Consider the following 21,891-nt stretch of genomic DNA (forward strand, 5'->3'; position numbering starts at 1 on the left):
CATTATTAATTTGCTGGACATGGGACATACAACATTAAAAATAAAACAAAGAGTAATTTTAATTTTCATTTATTCATTTCTGCTTGTAGCTGGTAACTTATCACAAATGCAGTAAATTGTGTAAAAGCTATCTGAATTTATTTAATTTGGAGCTGTACACTTTCCAAAATGACCAGATGATCAGAAAGAAATACTAAACAAAAATTTTTTGTATGTGATGAGTGATAAGTACCATTGTTTCGGTTGGCTACATGTAAAAACATATTTGGAGATGTTTAATATTGAGTGTCCTTTTGTGATTATGCTGTCACTTTATAAAGGTCATTATGTTCCTGGTTTTTTTTTGAAGAGAGGTTGTAAAGGTAGAGGTGCTGAAGAGACTAGGGAGTAACGTTTAACAATGGAAGTGGAGTGGCCAATTCTCCCAGTTCAGGAGTTTTCTAGTTTTTTTTAGCTGTAGCAGTCACAAAATGTTTTAGTACCAGAAGTGTTGCAAACTTTGGTAAAGGATTCCGCTGACTTTCTCTGAAATCTCTCTCTGGATGTTGTTCCCTCCTACCTGGAAGAATCTGCGTTTGAATTTATCTTTTTGCCAAGGCGTGTGTTTATGGGATGTTACTATAGTGGAACAGTTAATTAGTTAAGTTACTATATTGGGTCAGTTAGGTTTTCCAATAGTTATGTTACTCTAAATTCAGCTTTCTTTTGTTAGTGTTTCAATTGTAGTGTTTAAATAAATTTTGTTTTGCTTAAAGCTAAGTGATTTGCCCAGTTGCATCACACGTGGAACACCCACTTCACATCTGCCTTTAAAATAAGGAAAAGTTAGGGTCTGGGCTACCTTCTTAAAATATTTTGAGGGGATCTTGCCTGGTCCATAACATCCACCATGAAGAAGAACTTAGTGAGATTGGGTAGAGATGACACCAATGTTTTGGATTATTGAACTTAGCATTTTGCGTTGACCACTTCAGTGGACATCCATCTAAGTGATTCCTTGGGTCATTTACTTTCATTTCAGGTGAAATGTCACTGAAAGTGAATTTGTTGTATACTCCTAGACCATTGCTAAACAGACTACCAATCATGAAAAATTAGACTTCCATTTTTCAATTTTGGTTACCAGTTTTAATCCATATTAAATATAAAATGAAAAATTGTAATACTGAGTGCAAGCATTAACTTTTTACGGAGCTAGATCAGTTGATCAAACCAGGAACCAGAAAAAGTTATAAAGGATGTGGAAGATCGCACAGCAAGCCAGGAGAGAGCTATAAAAGAATGGGCTAGGAGACAGCACAGCATGACAGTCTATGTTCTACAGAACCATTGCCATCAATTGATGTCTGAAGGTACTGCTGTTATGATCTGAAATGTTTGAATTCAGCGTTGAGCTCAGAAGGTTATAAAGTGCCTAAGTGAAAGCTAGGGTACTGTACCTTGAGCTTTATTGGGACAGTAGAAGTGATCACAGTGGGATTAGGGTGGAGAAGTAAAATGTTAAACAAAAACAGAAGTTGTCGGAAAAGCTCAGCAGGTCTGGCAGCATTTGTGAAGAAAAGAATCAGGAATTAACATTTCGGGTCCGGTGACCCTTCCTGAGGAAGATGTTTAATGTTGAGTGTTCCTGAGGAAGGATCACCAGATCCGAAACATTAACTCTAATTCTTCTTTCTTCATGGATGCTGCCAGACCTTTTGAGCTTTTCCAGCAACTTCTGTTTTTGTTCATGATTTACAGCATCCACAGTTCTTTCAGTTTTTATTAAATAAAGTGTTAAGCAAACAAAAGCATGATCCCATTTTTAGACCGAACAGGCATTCTGCATGTGATGAATGAGAGGACCAGAACAAGACTGGAACAGAACAAGACTGGAACAAAAAAAGACCAAATATCCCATAAAATGGCAGGCAAAACTAGATCTGACTTGAATCCCATATTGATTCCTTTCATTTGAAACCAGTGAGTGAAATCAGAGGAGATGGTCAGTGTAATACTGTAGTGACTGTATAAGAAAGAATGACTTGCATTTATCTGTCATAAACTCAGGACCTCAAATGCTTCACAATTATTGAAACAATTTCAAGTCCAGTCATTATTATAATATAGGAACAAAACAGTTAATTTGCACCCAGCAGACTCTCAGAAAACAGCATTGTGATAATAACCAAATAATTGTGTTTTTTAAGTGATGTTGGTTGAAGAGGAGAGCGGTGGTGGATAGGAACTACTTAAGCATCCGCTTAAGGAAAAAGCAGAGAATTTGCAGGCTGTCTTGATGGGGTATCGAGATTCAGGGGAACTAGATGTCCATGGTGAGAAGCAGACATTTAGTACAGGAAACTGTTAAAGAGTTGTTGGAAGAGATTGGACAAGAGGAGAAGGAAAAATTGGTATAGGAATAAATGTGTTACATGGAGCAAGAGCTTTTGAGATATTTCTGTTATCAGTATTCAAGGGCAAGGTGCTGGTAGACTGGAGGTTGGCTAACGTAGTGTCGTTATTTAAGAAAGGTGGTAAGGAATATCCCAGGAACTATAGACTGATGAGCCTGACGAGCCTGACATCAGTGATGGGTATGATATTGGAGGGGATTCTGAGGGATAGGATTTACACGTATTTGGAAAGGCAAGGACTGATTAGGAATGGTCAACATTGCTTTGTGCATAGGAAATCATGTCTCACTAACTTGATTGAGTTTTTTGAAAAAGATTGAAGGCAGCATGGTGGACTTTTTCTGTATGGATGTCAGTAAAACGTTTGTCAAGGTTCCGTATGGTAGACTGTTTAGAAAGATTAGATCACATGGAATACAGGGGGAACTGACCATTTGGGTACAAAGTTGGTTTGAAGGCAGGAGACAGGGTGGTGATGGAGGGTTGCTTTTTGGACTGGTGGCCAGTAATCAACGGTGTGCCACAGGGATCGGTAGTCATTTTTGTCATTTACATAAATGATTTGGATGTGATTACAGGAGGTATGGTTAGTAAATTTGCAGATGACACCAAAATTGGTGGTGTAGTGGATAGCAAAGAAGGTTACCTCGGAGTACAATACGACCTTGAGCAGGTGGGCCGATGGGCTGAAAAGTGGCAGATGGAGTTTAATTTAGGTAAATGTGAGGTGCTGCATTTTGGAAAGGCAAATCAGGGCAGGACTTACATGCTTAACAGTAAGGTCCTTAGGATTGTGGCCGAGCAAAGAGACCTTGAGGTGCAGAGTCACGTGTAGACACGGTAGTGAAGAAGGCATTTGGTATGCTTGCCTTTATTGGTCAGTGCATTGAATACAGGAATTGGGATGTCATGTTGCGGCTCTACAGGACATTGGTTAGGCCATTTTTGAAATACGGTGTTCACTTCTGGTCTCCCTGCTATAGGGAAGGTGTTGTTAAACTTGAAAGTGTTCAGAAAAGATTTACAAGGATTGGAGGATTTGAGCTATAGGGAGGGGCTGAACAGGCTGGGTCTGTTTTCCCTGGAGCATCAGAAGCTGAGGGGTCACCTTACAGAGATTTATAAAATTATGAGGGGCGTGGATAGGATGAATAGCCAAGGTCTTTTTTCCAGGGTGGGGGTGTCCATATCTAGATGGCATTGGTTTAAGGTATAGGGGGAATGATTTAAAAGGGCCTTTTTCACACAGAAGGTGGTACATGTATGGAATGAGCTGCCACAGGAGGTGGTGGAGGCTGGTACAAAAGTAACATTTAAAAGGCATCTGGTGGTGAATAGGAAAGATTTAGAGGGAACTGGGCCAAATGCTGACGAATGGAATAAGATTAATTTAGGTATCTGGTCAGTGTGGGCGAGTTGGACTGAAGGGTCTGTTTCCGTGCTGTACATTTCTGTGACTCTAAGAACAGCTAAAATGATGAGTTTACCATGTCAGTTATGCTTTGTGGATCTTGGGAATGAGATAGAAGTCTGTATGTTGTTAGAGACCATCAGTGGACATTTCTCTGTGGAAATAAGATCAGTAATGGTCTAGGACATCACGGTTAGATTTACAGTACCTGTCTCATAATGAGAGGTAGGAGAAACTATTTGAGGGTTATCCTTCCAATTTTGCAGGAGAGAGATGTGTTGACTATAGATTTGGAGGTAGTTTTAATCAAGTTGAACCTGAAAAAGGGAGTGCTGTAGATTCAGAATAAGTTAGAGTAAGGAGAATAGAGAACTGGAGGTGACAAATTCACAGTTCCTATTGAAAGCTTATAAAAGTGTATGATGTCAGAGAAGTCTAGATGGGACAAAATCTCTGAAGACAAGAAGTTCTGCAGTGGGGTGAGGGTTGGTAGTTGGTTATGTCTCGCAAAAGAGGTGAGTCTGGGGTTGAAGGTGATGGAAGAAGAGCTCAGTATTGTTTCAAGCTGTTATGAAAATCTGATTCTGTAATTCTAATTATTTTGAATATATTTCTACGTGTCCAGCAACTCCATTACTCCATGTTAGATATAAATTATACAGATGGGTGAAAAATTTGGAGTTATATTGAAGGTAAACAGCTAATTTGTATTTCTGTGCCAAGAGATCTGCAGACATATTGTAGAGCGGGGCAGCTCTGTGGCTGAAGGTTCTTTTGTTTGCATTAGCTCAGAAAGCAAACAGTTGCAGTTTTGGTTTAATGTAAACTGCAACTTAGAGTTGGATAGCCAAAGAAGTTTAATGTTAAACAGGCCTGCAGAGAGACTACTATTTGGTGCATGAATTATGGACAGTGGCTTGAGCTCAGTTTGGATTTTGTGAAAGTAAAAGCAGCTGGAAGATTAACCAAACCTGAGGCTAAGAAAGAAATCTACAGTGGTCCTTGCAATAGTCATTGATTTTTTTTTAAAAAAAGGCATTGTCCAGTTCAGACAGAGGTGAGGAAATATTTTTTTCACTTAGAGGGTTGTGAATCTTTGGAATTCCCTTCCTGAAGAGATAATAGGGTGCAGAATCTTTAAATACTTTTAAGGCAGAGGTGGATAGATTCTTGAGTACCAAAGGAATGAAAGATTATTGGGAATATGCAGGAAAGTAGAGTTGAGGTTAAAATCAGATCAGCTATGATCATATTGAATTGCAGAGCAGGCTAGAAATGATAAGTGACCTACTCTTGTTCCTTGTTCATGTGTAATGTCTTGGAGCAAAATGCAGTCAACATTGATAGTCATGATATCTTAAAGGAAAGTTGGAGGGTCATTTAGCCAAAAAAATCTGATCACTATAAAATCTTAACTTGCATACTGAGAGGATTTCCAGAGGACTGTGACATATCTTTAGCATGGTTTCTAAAGAAGTAAATGCACCTCTTAAGATTCTTATATTAGGGAATTTTTATACATTAAGCAGGGATGGGTGGGAGGTGTGGTGGTGTGCTGTTAAAAAATAGAACTGAATCCATGACATTGTTTAAAACTGTTGTGTTAACTTTATGCTTTATTTTTATATACAATAAACTGTTCTTTGTGTAAAGAATTTCAAATCTTGTGTAATTCTGTTTGTTAAACATTTTGGAAAAGCAAATCAGGGCAGGACTTTGACGCTTAATAGTAAGGTTATGGTGAGTGTTGCTGAACAAAGAGACCTTGGAGTGCAGGTTCATAGTTCCTTGAAAGTGGAGTCCCAGGTCAACAGGATAGTGAAGAAGGCATTTGTTATGCTTGTCTTTATTGGGCAATGCATTGAGTTTAGGAGTTGGAAGGACATGTTGTCGCTGTATAGGAATTGGTTAGGCCAGTGTTGGAATACTGCGTGAAATTCTGGTCTCCCTGCTATAGGAAGGATGTTGTGAAACTTGAAAGGGTTCAGAAAAGATTTATAAGAATGTTGCCATGGTTGGAGGGTTTGAGCTACAAGGAGAAGCTAAATAGTCTGGGGCTATTTTCTCTGGAGCATGGAGGCTGAGGGGGTGACCTTTATAGAGGTTTATAAAATTATGAAGGGCACTGGATAAGGTGAATAGACTAGGTCTTTTCCACAGGGTGGGTGAGTCCAACACGAGAAGGCATAGGTTTAAGGTGAGAGGGGAAAGATTTAAAGGAGCCTAAGGGCAACCTTTTCAGGCAGAGGGTGGTGCATGTATGGAATGAGCTGCCACAGAAAGTGTTGGAGGCTGGTTAAATTGCAACATTTAAAACGCATTTGGACGGGTGTATGAATAGGAAGGGTTTAGAGGGCTAAATGGTGGCAAATGGGACTAGATTAATTTAGGATAGCTGGTCGGCGTAGACGAGTTGGACTGAAGGGTCTGTTTCTTGCTGTACAGCTCTATGACTCTATGTTTGGATTTTGAAAAATGTTAATAGTTCCCAAAATAATGGTATTAAAGCTCGAATTTGAATGAGGTGTAAGAGGATAAAGGTGAGACTTTGCTGAAGACTGCTTGCTTACGGTCAGAGTAGTGAAAAGTAATTTGCGCCATATTAAATTGTATTTTTTTAAAGGAAAATAAAAGAAATGCTAACACAGGACAAGATTAGAACATTTATAACCTAAAAGGAAATTAATTTCTTGTAGATAGACATTGGGCAATATGGTGGCATAGTGGTTAACACCGTTGCCTCACAGCACCAGGATCTTGGGTTAATTTTTGGCCTTCGGTAGGGTTTGCATGTTCTCCCTGTGTCTGCATAGGTTTCTGCCAGGTACTCTGGTGTCTCCTACAGTCCAAAGGTGTGCAGCTTAGGTGGATTGGCCATGCTAAATTTACCATTACGTCTAAGGATATGTAGATTGGTGGGTTAACCATGGTAAATGTGAGGTTAGATGAGTCGGGTGACTCTGGGTAGGATGCTCTTTGGAGGGTCAGTGCAGACGCGGGTTTAATGGCCTCTATCAGCACTGTAGGGATTCCACGATTCTGTTCTGTATATTTGGCAATTGAAATCCTTGTCTCCTAATAAATTGGCTCACAGAACACAATTATAAGTTTTTTTTTTACTGTTTCTGTTGCAGGTACAACTTGCTGGAACAACTTTGCAGCCAACTGCTTCACAAACATTAAATTTACAGGTAATATATTTTATCATTCTAGATAATCAGCCTGTTTTGTTCTAAAATGTTTCCATTATTATGTGGAGTTATAATGGGTAAGGACGGGGTAGAATTAGCTGCCTTGTTTGGTGAAAGGGCAAAACTGTGTTTTCCTATCGGGGAAAAGAAAGACTATTTGTTGCAAAGGAAATGACCTTTTGTCACTTTTTTTGCTTTCCCAAAAGAAACTGTCATGGTTGCCATGGCAAATTTCAATCTTGAGAAGACTAACAATGGCAAACGAATTTATCTCTCGAAACAGGCTGTTTGCAACCCTTGTGCTGCAATTATCTTGGGTGTAATAGACATAATTCATCATTTAGTTTATACTAAACATTGATATTAGAGCTGAAAACAAAAAATTAAGTATTGTAGTTAATTGCTGTAAGTCTTTGCATTGGAAAAGACTTTTGGCAAGCTGGGATTGTATTTCATATGAAATAATAGAAAATGTAGAAATACTCAGAGTAGTGAACATCAGGGTCAAGGTTCAAAAATGAATACCTATTGTATTTCACACTTGTGTTTTTTGTGCTGTTAAATGCAGTGATTGCAGAAATGTTAACAGCTTAATGATTTGATTATTGTAAACAATCTTGAATCTTTATAGTAAAAGAACTGGTAGGATTAATTCCACACAGCCATATTGAGGTGGCGATTAATCCAAAACACTTCCACTTTAGGTATACTCAGTATTCATTTTGGAGAGAACTAAGAACATGAAAGCCTGAAGGTTCAAATTTTATCAAAGGACAACATTATTAATTCATTTCTAGGATATCTGGAAAATTTGGAATTTTAAGATATGTAGTTTACACTTTGCAAGATATTTAATTTAGTTTGCTTTAGCTGTATCAACATCTCAGACTAATACTCACATCCCACAAGTACTTTTTAATTAAAATTAAGTGCTTTCTTAGCAGCTACACCTATGCCAAACTTTCTTTTTTAGTAAGGCACCACCTCTTGCACTAACTATCGTTTGATATTCCCATTTTGTGTTCTATTCTCACACCTTCCAAACCACCTTATTTATATCAGCATATAGCTCCCTCGCTCTTCCTCAAGAGTTAAACCTAGCAGTCTTTCCTTGCATCCCAAAGTATCATTTGAATGTATTGGTAGATCAATACTAGCACTGTTTTATTGAACTGTTACAGTGATTTCCTGATTATACCTTGTTTACACTAGTGGTATGATTCCAACTGATGGTTATACTAGACAAATGAGATTCCACAGTGAAACCTGGCTTGATAGATCATTTTTTTTTGTAGATTAGTTAGTAGTCAGTTACTGAACATATTCCTAAGAGGTTTTTAATAGAATAATAAATGTTCATTATGCAAAATGAAAAAATAAATAGGTATATATGTGTCAATTTTGAAAGATTTTATCATAAACATCAAAAATAACATTTCAGCTTTTTCTTAGCAATATCCTTTACAGATACTCAAACCCTGTGAAGTGCCACTCCTGTTGTCTTAAAATATCTTCGTTGACTGATGAGATTGCAAGCTTTTCTGTGCACATTTACCAGTTGTGATTCTCTCCCACAGGCACACAGAAACAGGCTAACTCACTGATTTTTCTTACTGATCATGTAAGCATAAAGCCACAAGCTTTTCTTACTCTGTCTAACTGGACTGCTAAAACAGCTTAAGACGTCTTTCCAGTATTGATGACCTGGACAATGCCAAAATTAAAATCTTCTTTTTGTTCTAAACTGAAACTACATATGCCCTTTCCCTACTTTTTCTACAGGTTATGAAAATATAACTACTCAAAGTGTTTACTAAGTTATCTCAGGTAACTTAGCTAGGCGTTTAGGTTAGGTCACATGCTTTCTTGGAAGTGCAGCTTTGAGTTCACTATATGAATTCACAAAATGATTTTCTGACTTCTGAAAAACAGACATAAAACCAAAAACCCTGTTATGTCCATTAGAATTCAAGTTCTCTAGTAACATATTATAAACCTTCATCTCTCTGTGCATGCACAGATAAATACTGTATCAAAATTTCCTCAACACTATTTCTGTTTTATGGCAGTTTTTAATATATTTACATTAAACCCATAAAAATGTTTCATAACTATCATTTTCTGCTCAAGCCCAGTTTGATTACATTTATTTCCTTCCATGTTTGCTTTTGATAAAGTGTCCACTATAATGTTGTCATTTCCTGCAAAAGGAATCATTTCAAATGATATGGTTCTAATGTTAAACTTCAAAAAAACTAATTCCAGGAAAATGAAAGGATGATCATCCATACAGATTATAGTCCCTGCAGACTTCTTTGATATGTGGACTTGAAAATATCGTATTTCTGTTGGCACGAATTCGGTTTCCTAGAAAAATAAATAATTTTTTGTTTATTTCTCGTCTTGTCTGCCTGCATCAACACCAATGTTACTGGCATTGACAACCATTTTAAATGGCTTGTCATAATTTGATGTTGTCAAAGGTATGCTGATATACATTTGGCCAGTCAAATGTCTTGCTTTTCTTCAAAAACATGTCAAAGTAGTCTCCAGGATGCTGAAATTCAGAACAAACCTCCAATAAAATTCACTCATGCCAATACATTGCAGAATTTTTATGTTGTCTTAGGTGTAGGAAAATCAAAAGTAATTCTTACTTTTGATTCTTTAGGTATGATTTGACATTATCCCCTTTTACGGCACAATTAAGTAACTTTAGCTAAATTTATGACCACATCGACACTTTGTAACTGACCAAACAATTTGCTTAAGTGTAGATATTCTTCTCACATTTGGCTGAACTGTTGTTATCTGTGAATATGACAGAGTTGTATAATCTACAACGGAATTGTTGAAAAGTTGTATGTACATGTTTCATTTCAAATGGCATGACTTTAAATTGATAAAGTCCATCCAATGTGAGAAAAGCTGATACGTTTTTGTATCAGTAAATGGAACTTGCCAATACTCTGAACAAGTCATTTTTTATAACAAATCATGCTTGTCTAATCCTCTTGATACAATCCTCCACTTGTGGAATCAAATTTGAATCCTGCTTTGTTACCTTGTCAACTTCCAGAAAACAGCACGTAATCGTTGTGATCCATCTGGATTCAGCACCATCATATTAAATGGCTTCAGCTAGTAGATTACGTTCAATAATGTAATGTCCATCACGAACTTGATCTTTTCCCTCCCATGAACTAATTGATTTGAGTCTGTAAGCATACCCTCCCTCCTGCTCTCTCTCCTGCTGCTAACTTCTATCTTACTGGTCAACTACCACAGACAAGCTGTCTGTCCACAACCCTTGCCCATCCACTACAGGAGAATCTGCTTGGCAGTTGCAACATCCCTCCACCAATCCCTTCACAACCAACCCCCCTTCCAACTGCGAAAGTTCACTGGACAATCCCAGTACGCTGGCCCATTTTCCCCATTGCCAACCTCTCCTTTCAACCTCAAACACTTTGGTATGTTGGGGTAAGTGGGTGGGCTGGTGTTAGGGTGTGGAAATCATCTCTTTCCAAGAATCATTCCACAGATGTGGCAGTGGGAAGGGGAACAGAATTAAAGTACCTGATTAAAATTGCTCTTTTAAGGAGCTGGTGCAGATACAAAGGGCCAGACGTCGTTGTCAAAAGCATTTTGTACAGTGGGTCACACCCACAGTAACACATCCCAAAACTAACAACATGTATAACAAAAGACATTTTTCCTCCCCTTTTTTAACAAATTGATTTGTGAGTCTATGATAGTCCTGTAAGTCGCTTCAATATAGTTTTATGAAGGAATGCATAATAATCCACCTCACTTTTTAAGCACCTCCATGCTATGTCACCTGATCACTGAAGAGTTGATTTAGGAATTTGATTCATTTTAAAATTTTTCTGATATTTTTATTTCATCTTCTTGACTATAAATATACTTTTCTCCTGACTATTCCCCCTGCCATAGTACTGTTTTAACATATTAACATGAAAAAGTTGTCAATTCTTTCTCCTGTTTGGCATACTCAATACATAATTCATATCATTGAGTTTCTTTTTGATAAAGTCCAGAGAACCTTGCTTCTAATGGTTCTGCAAAGGAGGATTATTATGCTAATACCTAGTCTCCAGCAAGAAAAGTCCCAGCTTTGGTTTTTTTTTTATCATTTTTATTGTTTGGTGAGCACTTTTTGGCCAACATGCCTGCTTTGGTTATTTTGCTGAAACTTTAGACACAAATTTGAAGTGTAGTCTCTGAGCTTTGGTTTATTATTCTTTTCTTCAGTCCTTTCACCTCATATCCTTATATCAGTTCAAAGAGCCTGAATCCTATGGACTCATAAAGGACACCCCTAAAGATGAACACTGACAGGGAGCTTCCATTATCCCAATCATTGGGATGTTAATAAAATTACAGGTGTTTATAGAAGGAGGCCATTCAGCACATTGTGTCTATGCCAGTTAGCAAAAGATCTGACTGCACTAATTCCATATTCTGGAGTTTGACCCTTAAATGGCCCTTTGAACTATGGCAAGTAATATCTAAATGCTGCTTAAATGGTGCAAGAGTTTTTGGTTCAACCAGGCAGTGAGGTCTAGACTTCCACCACCCTTTGAATGAAAAAAAAATCAACTTTCTGCCTTTTACCTCGTTATCTTAGTCTACGAGGCCATCGGCAATTGATTTATCAGTAGACTACTTGTACAGAGACCCAGATAATGTTCTGGGGACCTGTTCAAATCCCATCATGGCAGATGGTGGAACTTGAATTCAGTAATCTGGAAATAAGAGTCTAATGATATCATGAAACCATTACGGATTATCAGGAAAAATCCATCTTGTTCAATAATGACTGATGTCCTTCAGGGAAGGAAATCTGCTATCCTTACCTGATGTGGCCTAAATGTGACTCCAGACTCGCGGCAGTGAGAGTCTTTTATCTGCCCTTTGGCCAGTTAGGGTTGGGCATTAATTGCTGGTCCAGCTAGTGATGCCCACATCCCATAAACAAATTTTTAAAAAGCCTCCGGTCGTTGATCCCTCTACTAATAGAAAAAGTGCCTTCCTAACCACCCTATCCTCAATCTTCATTCAAATTTCATAGACCAGGATTATTTTCTTTGGAGCTATGAAGTCTTTCCTCATCGCTCAGATTCTGCAGCTCAGGCAGTATCCTGGTAAATCTCCTTTTGACAATGAACTGTAAATATATTCTTTGAAGTTTCATCTATCCATTGCTCCTTGAGATTATGGATGATAAGCTGAAGCTGATTTTTTTAAAATTCCCAAACTGTTCATTAATTTTTTGAATATTTGTGGCATAAAATTTGCACCTTGCACTGATTGTATTTATTTGGATATTCGATGTTTTAAAGCAAAATGCAGCTAAGTTTTCCATTTTTGCTGAATTTTTTCCAGAGGTACTATCACAGAAAACCTTGTTGAAATATCTGTAAGTGTTATAAGATATGATTTCCACTGTTTAGATAGGGTTCCTTTACAGTACCGAGACCCTACTAAATTGTTCTTTGAAATCTGGCATTGAAATAGAAGGCAAAGTTTTAAATGATGTTTACGGTTTCCCCACTACCTGCCTAAAGTAGTACCTTTTCCACGTGATCGTTTTTCTCTCGTGTAACTTCTTTGTCAGGTATAGACATTTGCTGGAATTGCTGCTTCTCAGATTTTTGATACTTGATGTTCATCTAAATAGGTCTTGAGGGTTACTAGAATACTGTATGCCATCTACAAGATGCGCTGTAGACAGGTAGACATAGACTGACTCATTGATTATGCTCATTTAACTATCAGAAAAACTGAGGCTTTTTCACCTCGAGCCTGGAGATTGTCAGAACTAAAACTGCCTTTCTGCTGGTATTGTTCTCCTCTTCCAAACTGAACCTGCTTATTCCCCTTGCCCCTTTCTTTGTAGGTTGTAAAATTGCAACTTAGGAAGTACTTCAGCAGTTATCTTCCCAGGTTGCTTATCTAACCGTTTAGTTTAAGTCACATGCTTTTCTTGGCAGTGTTGTTTTGAGCTTTAGTCAAAAAGACTTTCTAACCTTTTTAACATATTGTCCTCTTCAGAGAAGTAAAACCAAAAACCCTTTTACCTCTACTTTAAAATCCATGTTTCCAATTAACAAGAATATGAGTCTTCTTCACACGAGGCAGGAATTCTAGTTCTTCAGTGAAATCATAAAGATGAAAAGAAGTCCGTACAGAGTTCAGCAAAAAAAAGTTGAAAGTATGTCATTTTGCCTATAGATGACTGCAGCTGCATAAATACTAATCTTAAATACCTGAAAAAAATGTTTGTTTGAAATCAATAATACTAAATTTTATTGATTCTAATTGGCATTATCAAGCCATTGAACAAAACCTGAAAACTGGGTTTGGGGAGTAACTGGATTGTAAAAGAATGGGGAACTATTTTCCTGTCAACAGGGTTGGATTTATAGAAAATGTTCACTTAAACCACAATTGCATTTCCATGTTTTTCTGCCAATTTTTGGACCCGTAATTTAAAAAGATGAATTTTATTTAACTTTTTGGAGCCTAACTTTTCAGTGCTACTCATACAATTTTGCTTCCAAAATAGCATCTGGTGCAAAGCAATGTGGGTACTGATGTGTGCACCAGAAGTAGACAGGGTAGGCATGTTGTAACATTACTTAGCGTGCAACACTGATTTGATATTAACAGTTATCATTTTGGAGCTCAAGACTACTCCAGCTGCTGGCTTTTCTAAGCTTTGCATTAGTCATGATAGGTTCAGTAGCAGATAGAGCATTCCATCAGCATTTTATTTTTTCAACTTAGCATATTTTTCTAATCAGCCTGTTCAGAGATGTTATTACGTACCTCTCGCGCAGGTAGGACTTGAACCTGACCCTCCCAGACCAGGGGTAGGGACACTACCACTGTGCCACAAGAGGGCTCATCACCATTTTTAATATTTTTATTATTTAACCAATTTTTCGAATCAACCTGTTCAACGATGCTATTACGCAGCTCTTGAGCACGTGGGACTTGAACCCAGGCCTCCTTGACTGGTGTAGGGACACTACCCACATACCTATCAGCATTTTTAAAAATTTCACCTGTTTTTCTAATCAACCTGTTCAGATATGTTTTTACACACCTCTGGAGCAGGTTGGACTTGAACCCGGATCTCTCGGTCCAGGGGCAGGGACATTACCGTTACACCTCAAGAGGCCCCATCAGTGTTTTATTTAAAGGGATCATAAACTGCTTTCAAGTTAGTTGATGTTTGATTTCTGCTGACTGCTGCAATTATAAAGGTGAATGGTGATTACTAGACTTGCCAAAAGTTGCTGCAGTCGATGGCTCCTGCTAAAGGCTTTTGCCCTGATTTCAAGGATTCTGCACAAGCCACTTGTTCTCATACATGGTTCCAGTTATATTCATATTGCTCGGACTACAGCATGATTAGGAAAAATGGGCAGAGATAATACAGAGGAAAACCGTCTGCTAAAAATAAGCGGATGTCTCTCACCAGGCGACCATGTCGCCCCAGGATGCCCAGGGAGCAATTTTCCTATCCTGAGCCTCAATGAGGAACGGTGTATCAGACATCTCTGCTTCACTGAATATGGCCTCCTTGAAAACTGCCACCTAGTGCAACCACAGCCACAATCTTAGCAAGGCAAGGGCAGGATTGCCTGTTGCTGTGAAGGTGAAAGTGGTAATTAACATTTTTGTGTTTGGGTTCTTCCAAGCTGGACCTGGCAGTATTTCAGCATCTCAATTTGCTGTCCACTGTTGGACAAGTCAAATCACCATACCTCTGTACTTTGACAGGTAAATGCAGAAAATTTACTCTATCTTGGCAGAGAGGAGCAGGTAGAATGAGTCCAGATAGATGGAAGGTCTATGAGTAAGGGAGCACTTTGGAGATAGTGACTATAACTCACTTACATTTAGGATAGTTATGGGTAAAGATGGGCTAGGAGTAAAAGTTCTAAATGGGAAAGGCTAATTGTACCAAGATAGGATGCAATTTGGCCCAAGTGGACTCGGACCAACTACTTGCAGGTTTAAAAAAAAAAGAGAAGTTTATAAGATCTTAAGACATATGAGCAGAAGCAGACCATTTAATTAGATCATAGCTGATCTGATAATCCTTAACTCCATATCTCCACTTTCTCCCCAAAACCTTTATCCCTTGCTGAATAAAAACTTTGTATCTCAGCCTTCGATATAGTTAACAACCCTACCTCCATAGCCCTGTGTAATAAAGAATTTTCCAAGTTCGCTACCCTCTGAGAAGAATGTCAGATACTGAGGGTTCAATATAGCAGAGCCACTAGAGGAGTATATAACGTGTTGGGAAGAAATTAGGAAAGCTAAGACTACACAAGAAACCGTAACCAAGTAGAATAAAGGAAAACTGAAAGGGTTTTTTAAAAATATATAATGAGCAAGAGAATAACTCGGGAGAGATGGGACCATTAAGGACCTTTTGAGATAATCAGTAATGTGGATCTGGAGAATGAATATAATATGTCAGTTTTCAGAATGGAAAGGACAACACAAGTAGAGACATTAAGGTGGAAGACTATGAAATATTTTAGAAGAACTTAACAAGAGGAGAGCTAGAAAGTACTAGGGGGTTTTGCAACTTCAAAGTGGATAAATCCATATGTCCCAGTGACCATGATCACTGCCACCTTGAAGGATAAGGGCAGCAGAGATACATGGGAACACCACCACTTGCAAGTTCTCCTCAAAGCCACTTACCATCCTGACTTTGAAATATATAACCATTCCCAAATTGCCGCTGGGTCAAAAATGTGAAATTCCCTCAAAGTAGCATCATGGCTCTACCTAAGCCAAATGGACCACAGCAGTTCAAGCAGGTAGCTCATTGGCCAAGGGCAGCTAGGCATAGTCAATAAATACTGGCCCAGTGATGATGGCCACATCTCATAAATGAATTAATAAAAATGTAGACCTCATCAACAAATCCTCATAAAATTCAATCAAATTTGTTGTGCATGACTTGCCTTTAACAAATCTATACCAATACTCCTGATTAATCGGTGTCACGCCATGTGCAAATATGTTCTGTCCCTCAGAATTACTTCTAATAACTTTCCCACCACCAAAGTTAGAATGACAGGCCTGTGATTACCCAGTCCACCCTTCATTTTTTAATAATGGGACAACTTTAGCAAACTTCCACCTCTTTAGCATCTCACCTATTGCCAGAAAGGATTTGCAAATAACTGCAGAGGCCCCAGTATCCCCTCACAAGTGTGGAGCCAATTCAGCAGGTGTTATCAGGTCTTAAAGTCCAGCTCAATGTAAAATTTGGAAACAGTATTCAACTTGAAGCTGAAGATAGCTGAATTGTTTAATCTACCAGTCACATTTCACTCAGTTGAATGATTTAACTTCTTTTGCAGATTGTGTTAGGAAACAGTGATTTTTGTTTTGCAAAAAAAAAGTAATCATTTTGTTCATAATTTTTTGATAGAATTTTAAGATTTTTACACTGCAGTTCCACTTATTTGTTGGAAATATTTTTCATTGGTTTCGGAGATGCTGTCTAAAGAGCCTTGGTGAAGTTCTGCACTATATCTTCCGGATAGTACACACTGCTGTTACTGTGCCTTGGGGCTGGAGGGAGTGAATGTTTGTGAATATATTGCCAATCAAACAGACTGCTTTATCCTGGATGGTATCAAGTTTATTGAATGTTTAAGCTACATTCATCCAGACAAATGGGAGGTATTCCGTCATACTCCTGACTTGTGCCTTGTCGATGGTAGACAGGCTTTGGGAAATTAGGGGGTGAATTACTTGCTGCAGGATTCCAAGCCTTTGACCTGGTTTTGTAGCCACTGTATTTATATGGCTAGTCCAGTTTTAAGTTTCTGATCAGTGGTGATCTCCAGGATGTTGTTAGTCGGGGAATTCAGTGATGGTAATGACTGGCATTTGTGTCACATGAATGATACTTGCATTAGCAAAGCTTTTGATAAGATACCTTATGGCAGACTAGTCAGGGAAATAGGGAATCAAAGGTAAGCGGGCATGTTGGATCTAAAATTGGCTAAGTGGCAGTAAGCACAGGGATATTTCTGTGACTGGAAATCTGACCCCAGTGGGGTTTTGTAGGGCTCAGGCTGAGGCCCGAGCTGTTTGTGCTTTAATGGTTAAAGTTAAATATAGGGGCTACGATCAAGAAGTTCGTGGGTGACACGAAAACTAGTGAGAAGGATAGCTGTTAGTTTCATGAGGATATCACATGGGCAGAGGAGTGGTGTATGGAATTCAACCGAGAGAAGTGTGTATGTGTGGATGCAGTTAGGGAGCACTAATAAGGTGAGGAAACATACTATGAATGGTCGGTTTGTGGAATGTACTGAAAATCACAGGGACCTTGGTGTGCATATCCACAGCTACTTGAAGATAGCAGTGTGGGTGGTTAATGTGATTAAGAAGTCATATGGGATACTTGTGTTTATTTAACTGAGGCAGCAAATATAGGAACTTGGAGATTATGGTGGAACTGTATAAAATGCTAACTTTCCAAACTGGAGAAATGTATGCATTTCTGGTCAATGCATTATAGGAAGGATGTGATTGCTGTAGAGAATCTGCAGAGATTTACCAGAATTCTGTCTGAGTAATAAGGAAAGATCGGAAAGGTTGGACTTGGTTTCTCTGGAGCAGCAAAATAAGACAGGACCTGATAAAGTGTATAAGGGAATGAGGGGCATGGCTAGAGTGAGGAGAAGGTAAGGGCCTAGAAGGACTGCAAAAAGACAAAAACCTCATAATACTACCAGCGGACGAAGGGCACATGACAGTAATACTAAACAAACGGGGCTACCTCACTAAAGCGCAGACATGAACACATACTGGCAAGTGCAAATGGACCCGACACCGCAACTGGGTAACAAAATAATCAACACACTAAAGAGACTCAAACAGCCCGGACAAATCAACAAAACAGACTACCTAAAAATGAAACCAGAAGGGACAAACACCACCCCCTCCAATTGTATGGCCTCCCAAAAATACACAAATTGGAAGTATCCCTCAGACCCATAGTCTCTCTCCCATGCACACCAACACATAGGTTAGCCAAGGAGTTACAACGAAGACTAAAGCACCTCGTCAGCAAGTCACCGCATTGAATCCACTCAGCCCAAGAGTACCTCAAATCCCTCAAGGACATAAGAATACACGATGACGAGACCATGGTGTCATTTGACGTTACCATCCTATTCACATTGAATAAGAAACCACTGGCAAGAGAAACACTAGCAACACTACTAAAAGAACGAGACCCAAGTGACAACTTCTCCACAGATAACATGCTGAAACTACTGGACCTATGCCTCACGATCCACTTTACCTTTAATGGCCAAATCTACGAACAGATCAAAACAGGACACCCATGGGGTCACCTATTTCCAGACTAATAGCAGAAGCAGTGATGCAGAGACTTGAAAGCGTGGCCCTTCTGCAAATTCAACCCAAACTATGGATCCGATACGTGGACGACACTTGCGTCATCATCAAACGGACCAAACTAGAGGAGACACACCAACTAATAAACAACACTCTCACTAGCATCAAATTCAGCAGGGAAGAGGAAAACAATGAACAACTCCCATTCCTGGATCTCATGGTAGAACACAGGGCCAATGGGGAATTCCTGATGAAGGTACATAGAAAAGTCACACACACTGACCAAGTACTGAATTTCAGCAGTAACCACGCTAACACTCTCAAATGAAGTTGCGTGAAAAATACTATTTAAACGAGCAACAATACACTGTAGCAACCCAAAATTACACCAAAAAGAAGAGTACCTCCACCAAGTATTTAAGGACAACGGGTACCCGAACAACTGGATCCAACGATGCCTATCACCCAAACAACAACAGGAAGATACTGCACGCCCTAACGCACTCATAATGCTACCATACATCAAGAACATATCTGAACTGACCACAAGACCCCTACGACCATTGGGCATCAGAGTAGCACACAAACCCTCGTCAACTCGCCAACTGCTAACTTGAACCTAAGACCCCTTACCCACTATGGACAGAACCAACATAATATACAAAATTCCATGCAAGGACCGCAACAAACATTACATTGGACAGACAGGAAGAAAATTGGCCGCAAGAGTACATGAGCACCAACTAGCAACAAAAAGACACGACCAATACTCACTCATCCCCATTCACACGGATAAGGAAAACCACCAGTTCGATTGGGACAACACCAGGATCCTGGGACAGGCCAAACAGAGACAAGCACGGGAATTCCTAGAGGGCTGGTTCTCCACCAAGAAGGCCATCAACAAACACAAAGAATTAGATCCTATATATAATATATATATTGGAAATGATGTCAAATCCAATGGACCCCAGAGTTTAAATACCAGGCTGGAAAACAACAGCGCTTCACCAGAGGCTGCACTGATAATGTTACAGCAGGGTAATAAAACGTCTTGAACTAACGAACCAGCTTGGCAAGCGAACCAACCACAGCATCCACAACTCTAGCTACAAATCTACTCAAGAACCTTTATAGACTGGTGGGTGAGTTGTTGGAGGGAATCCTGAGGGACAGAATTTACATGTATTTGGAAAGGCAAGGATTGATTAGGAATTATCAGCATGGCTTTGTGCATGGGAAATCATGTTTCACTAACTTAATTGAGTTTTTTGATGAATTAACAAAGAAGATTGATGTGGGCAGAGCAACTGTGGACGTGATCTATATGGACTTCAGTAAGGCATTCAACAAGGATTGGTGCTGTGTCCACTGCTTTTCATCATTTATATAAATGATTTGAGTGGGAACATAGGAGGCTTGGTTAGTAAGTTTGTAGATGACACCAAACTTGGTGGTGTGGTGGGCAGCCAAGAAGATTACCTCAAAGTACAACAGGACCTTGATGGAACAATGGGCCAAGGAGTGGCAGATGGAGCTTAATTTAGATAAATGTGAGGTGCTGCATTTTGGAAAGGCAAATCAGGGCAGGATTTACACACTTAATAAGACCATAAGCTGTAAGAGCAGAAATTAGGCTATTTGGCCCATCGAGTCTGCTCTGCCATTGGCTGATGGTTTCTCAACCCTATTCTCCCGCTTTCTCCCTGTAACCTTTGATCCCTTTGTATTCACGAACCCATCTATCTCTGTCTTAAATATACTCAATGGCCTGGCCTCTACAGCCTTCTGTGACAATGAATTCCCTAGATTCACCACTCTTTGCTGAAGAAGTTTCTCCTCATCTCCATTCGAAAGGGTCTTCCCTTTACTCTAAGGCTGTGTCCTCAGGTCCTAGTCTCTCCTACTAATGGAAACATCTTCCCAATGTAGCCTCTGTCTAGGCTGTTCAGTATTCTGTAAGTTTCATTTAAATTCCCCCTCATCCTTCTAAACGCCATTGAGTATAGACCCAGACTCCTCAAATGTTCATGATATGTTAAACCTTTAATTCCTGTGATCATTCTCGTGAACCTCCTCTGGACCCACTCCAGAACCACTACATCCTTCCTGAGGTATGGGGTCCAAAACTGCTCTCAATATTCTAAATGTGGTCTGACCAGAGCCTTATAAAGCCTCAGAAGTACAACCCTGCTTTCATATTCTCTTCCTTTCGAAATAAATGCCAACATTGTATTTGCCTTCCTAACTACCAATTCAACCTGCAAGTTTACCTTAAGAGGATCCAGGACTAGGACGCCCAAGTCCCTTTGCACTTCAGTTTTCTGAAATTAGTCTATGCCTCCATTCTTCCAATCAAAACACATGACATCATACGTTCCCATGTTATATTCCATTTGCCACTTCTTTGCCCACACTCCAAAACTATTTAAATCCTCTGCAACCTTTCCCGCCGCCTCAGTACTACCTGTCCCTCCACCTATCTTTGTGTTATCTGCAGACTTAACCAGAATACCCTCAGTTCATTCATCTATATTATTAATGTGTAAAGTGAAAAGTTGTGGTCCCAACACTGACCCTTCAGGAACACCACTGGTCACTGGCTTCAGGGGGAATCGATGGCCTGGTGGTATTATCACTGGACTGTTAATCCAGAGACCCAGATAACGTTCTGGGGAACCGGGTTCGAATCCCACCAAGGCAGAATCATCTAATGATGACTGTGAATCTATTGTTGATTATCGGGAAAAACCCATCTGGTTCACTAATGCCCTTTAGGGAAGGAAACTGTCATCCTTATCTGGTCTGGCCTACGTGTGACTCCAAACCCACAGCAATGGCATTTGCCACTGGGGTGGCATGGTGGCTCAGTGGTTAGCGCTGCTGCCTCACAGTGCCTCGGACCCGGGTTTGATTCCACCCTCAGGCGACTGTCTGTGTGGAGTTTGCACATTCTTCCCGTGTCTGCATGGGTTTCCTCCGGGTGCTCTGGTTTCCTCCCGCAGTCCAAAGGTGTGCAGAGTAGGTGGATTGGCCATGCTAAATTGCCCGTAGCATCCAGGGGTGTGTAAATTAGATGGATTAGCCATGGGAAATGTTGAGTTACAGGGAAAGGGTTGGGCAATGAGTCTGAGTGGGATGCTCTTCAGAGGGGCAGTGTGGACTTGTTGGGCCCAATGGCCTGTTTCCACACTGTAGGGATTCTATATTCAATGTGGTTGACTCTTAACTGCCTATAAATGCTGCGTAGCCAACGATGCCCTCGTTCCACGAATGAATAAAGAAAAAAAAAATCCTGAGAAGGACCCTTTATTCCTACTCTCTGCTTTCTGCCAGAGAGCCAATCTTCTATCCATGCTACTACCTTGCCTCTAACACCATGGGCTCTTATCTTATTCAGCAGCCTCCTGTGCAGCACCTTGTCAAAGGCCTTCTGGAAGTTCAGGTAGATACC

At 39.6% G+C, this 21,891-nt stretch overlaps 1 protein-coding gene across 1 annotated transcript in view; it reads left to right on the forward strand.

Moving 5' to 3' along the window:
* Positions 1–21,891, forward strand: part of pou2f1b (POU class 2 homeobox 1b) — a 134,561-nt gene that overhangs the window by 13,907 nt on the left and 98,763 nt on the right. The window contains exon 2 of the mRNA XM_048603084.1: positions 6,942–6,998. Coding sequence (XP_048459041.1) covers positions 6,942–6,998 — 57 coding nt within the window. The remainder of the gene's footprint in view (positions 1–6,941; positions 6,999–21,891) is intronic.

Source organism: Rhincodon typus, chromosome 11 (assembly GCF_021869965.1).
Source record: "Rhincodon typus isolate 14 chromosome 11, sRhiTyp1.1, whole genome shotgun sequence".
Classification (NCBI taxonomy): Eukaryota; Metazoa; Chordata; class Chondrichthyes; order Orectolobiformes; family Rhincodontidae; genus Rhincodon; species Rhincodon typus.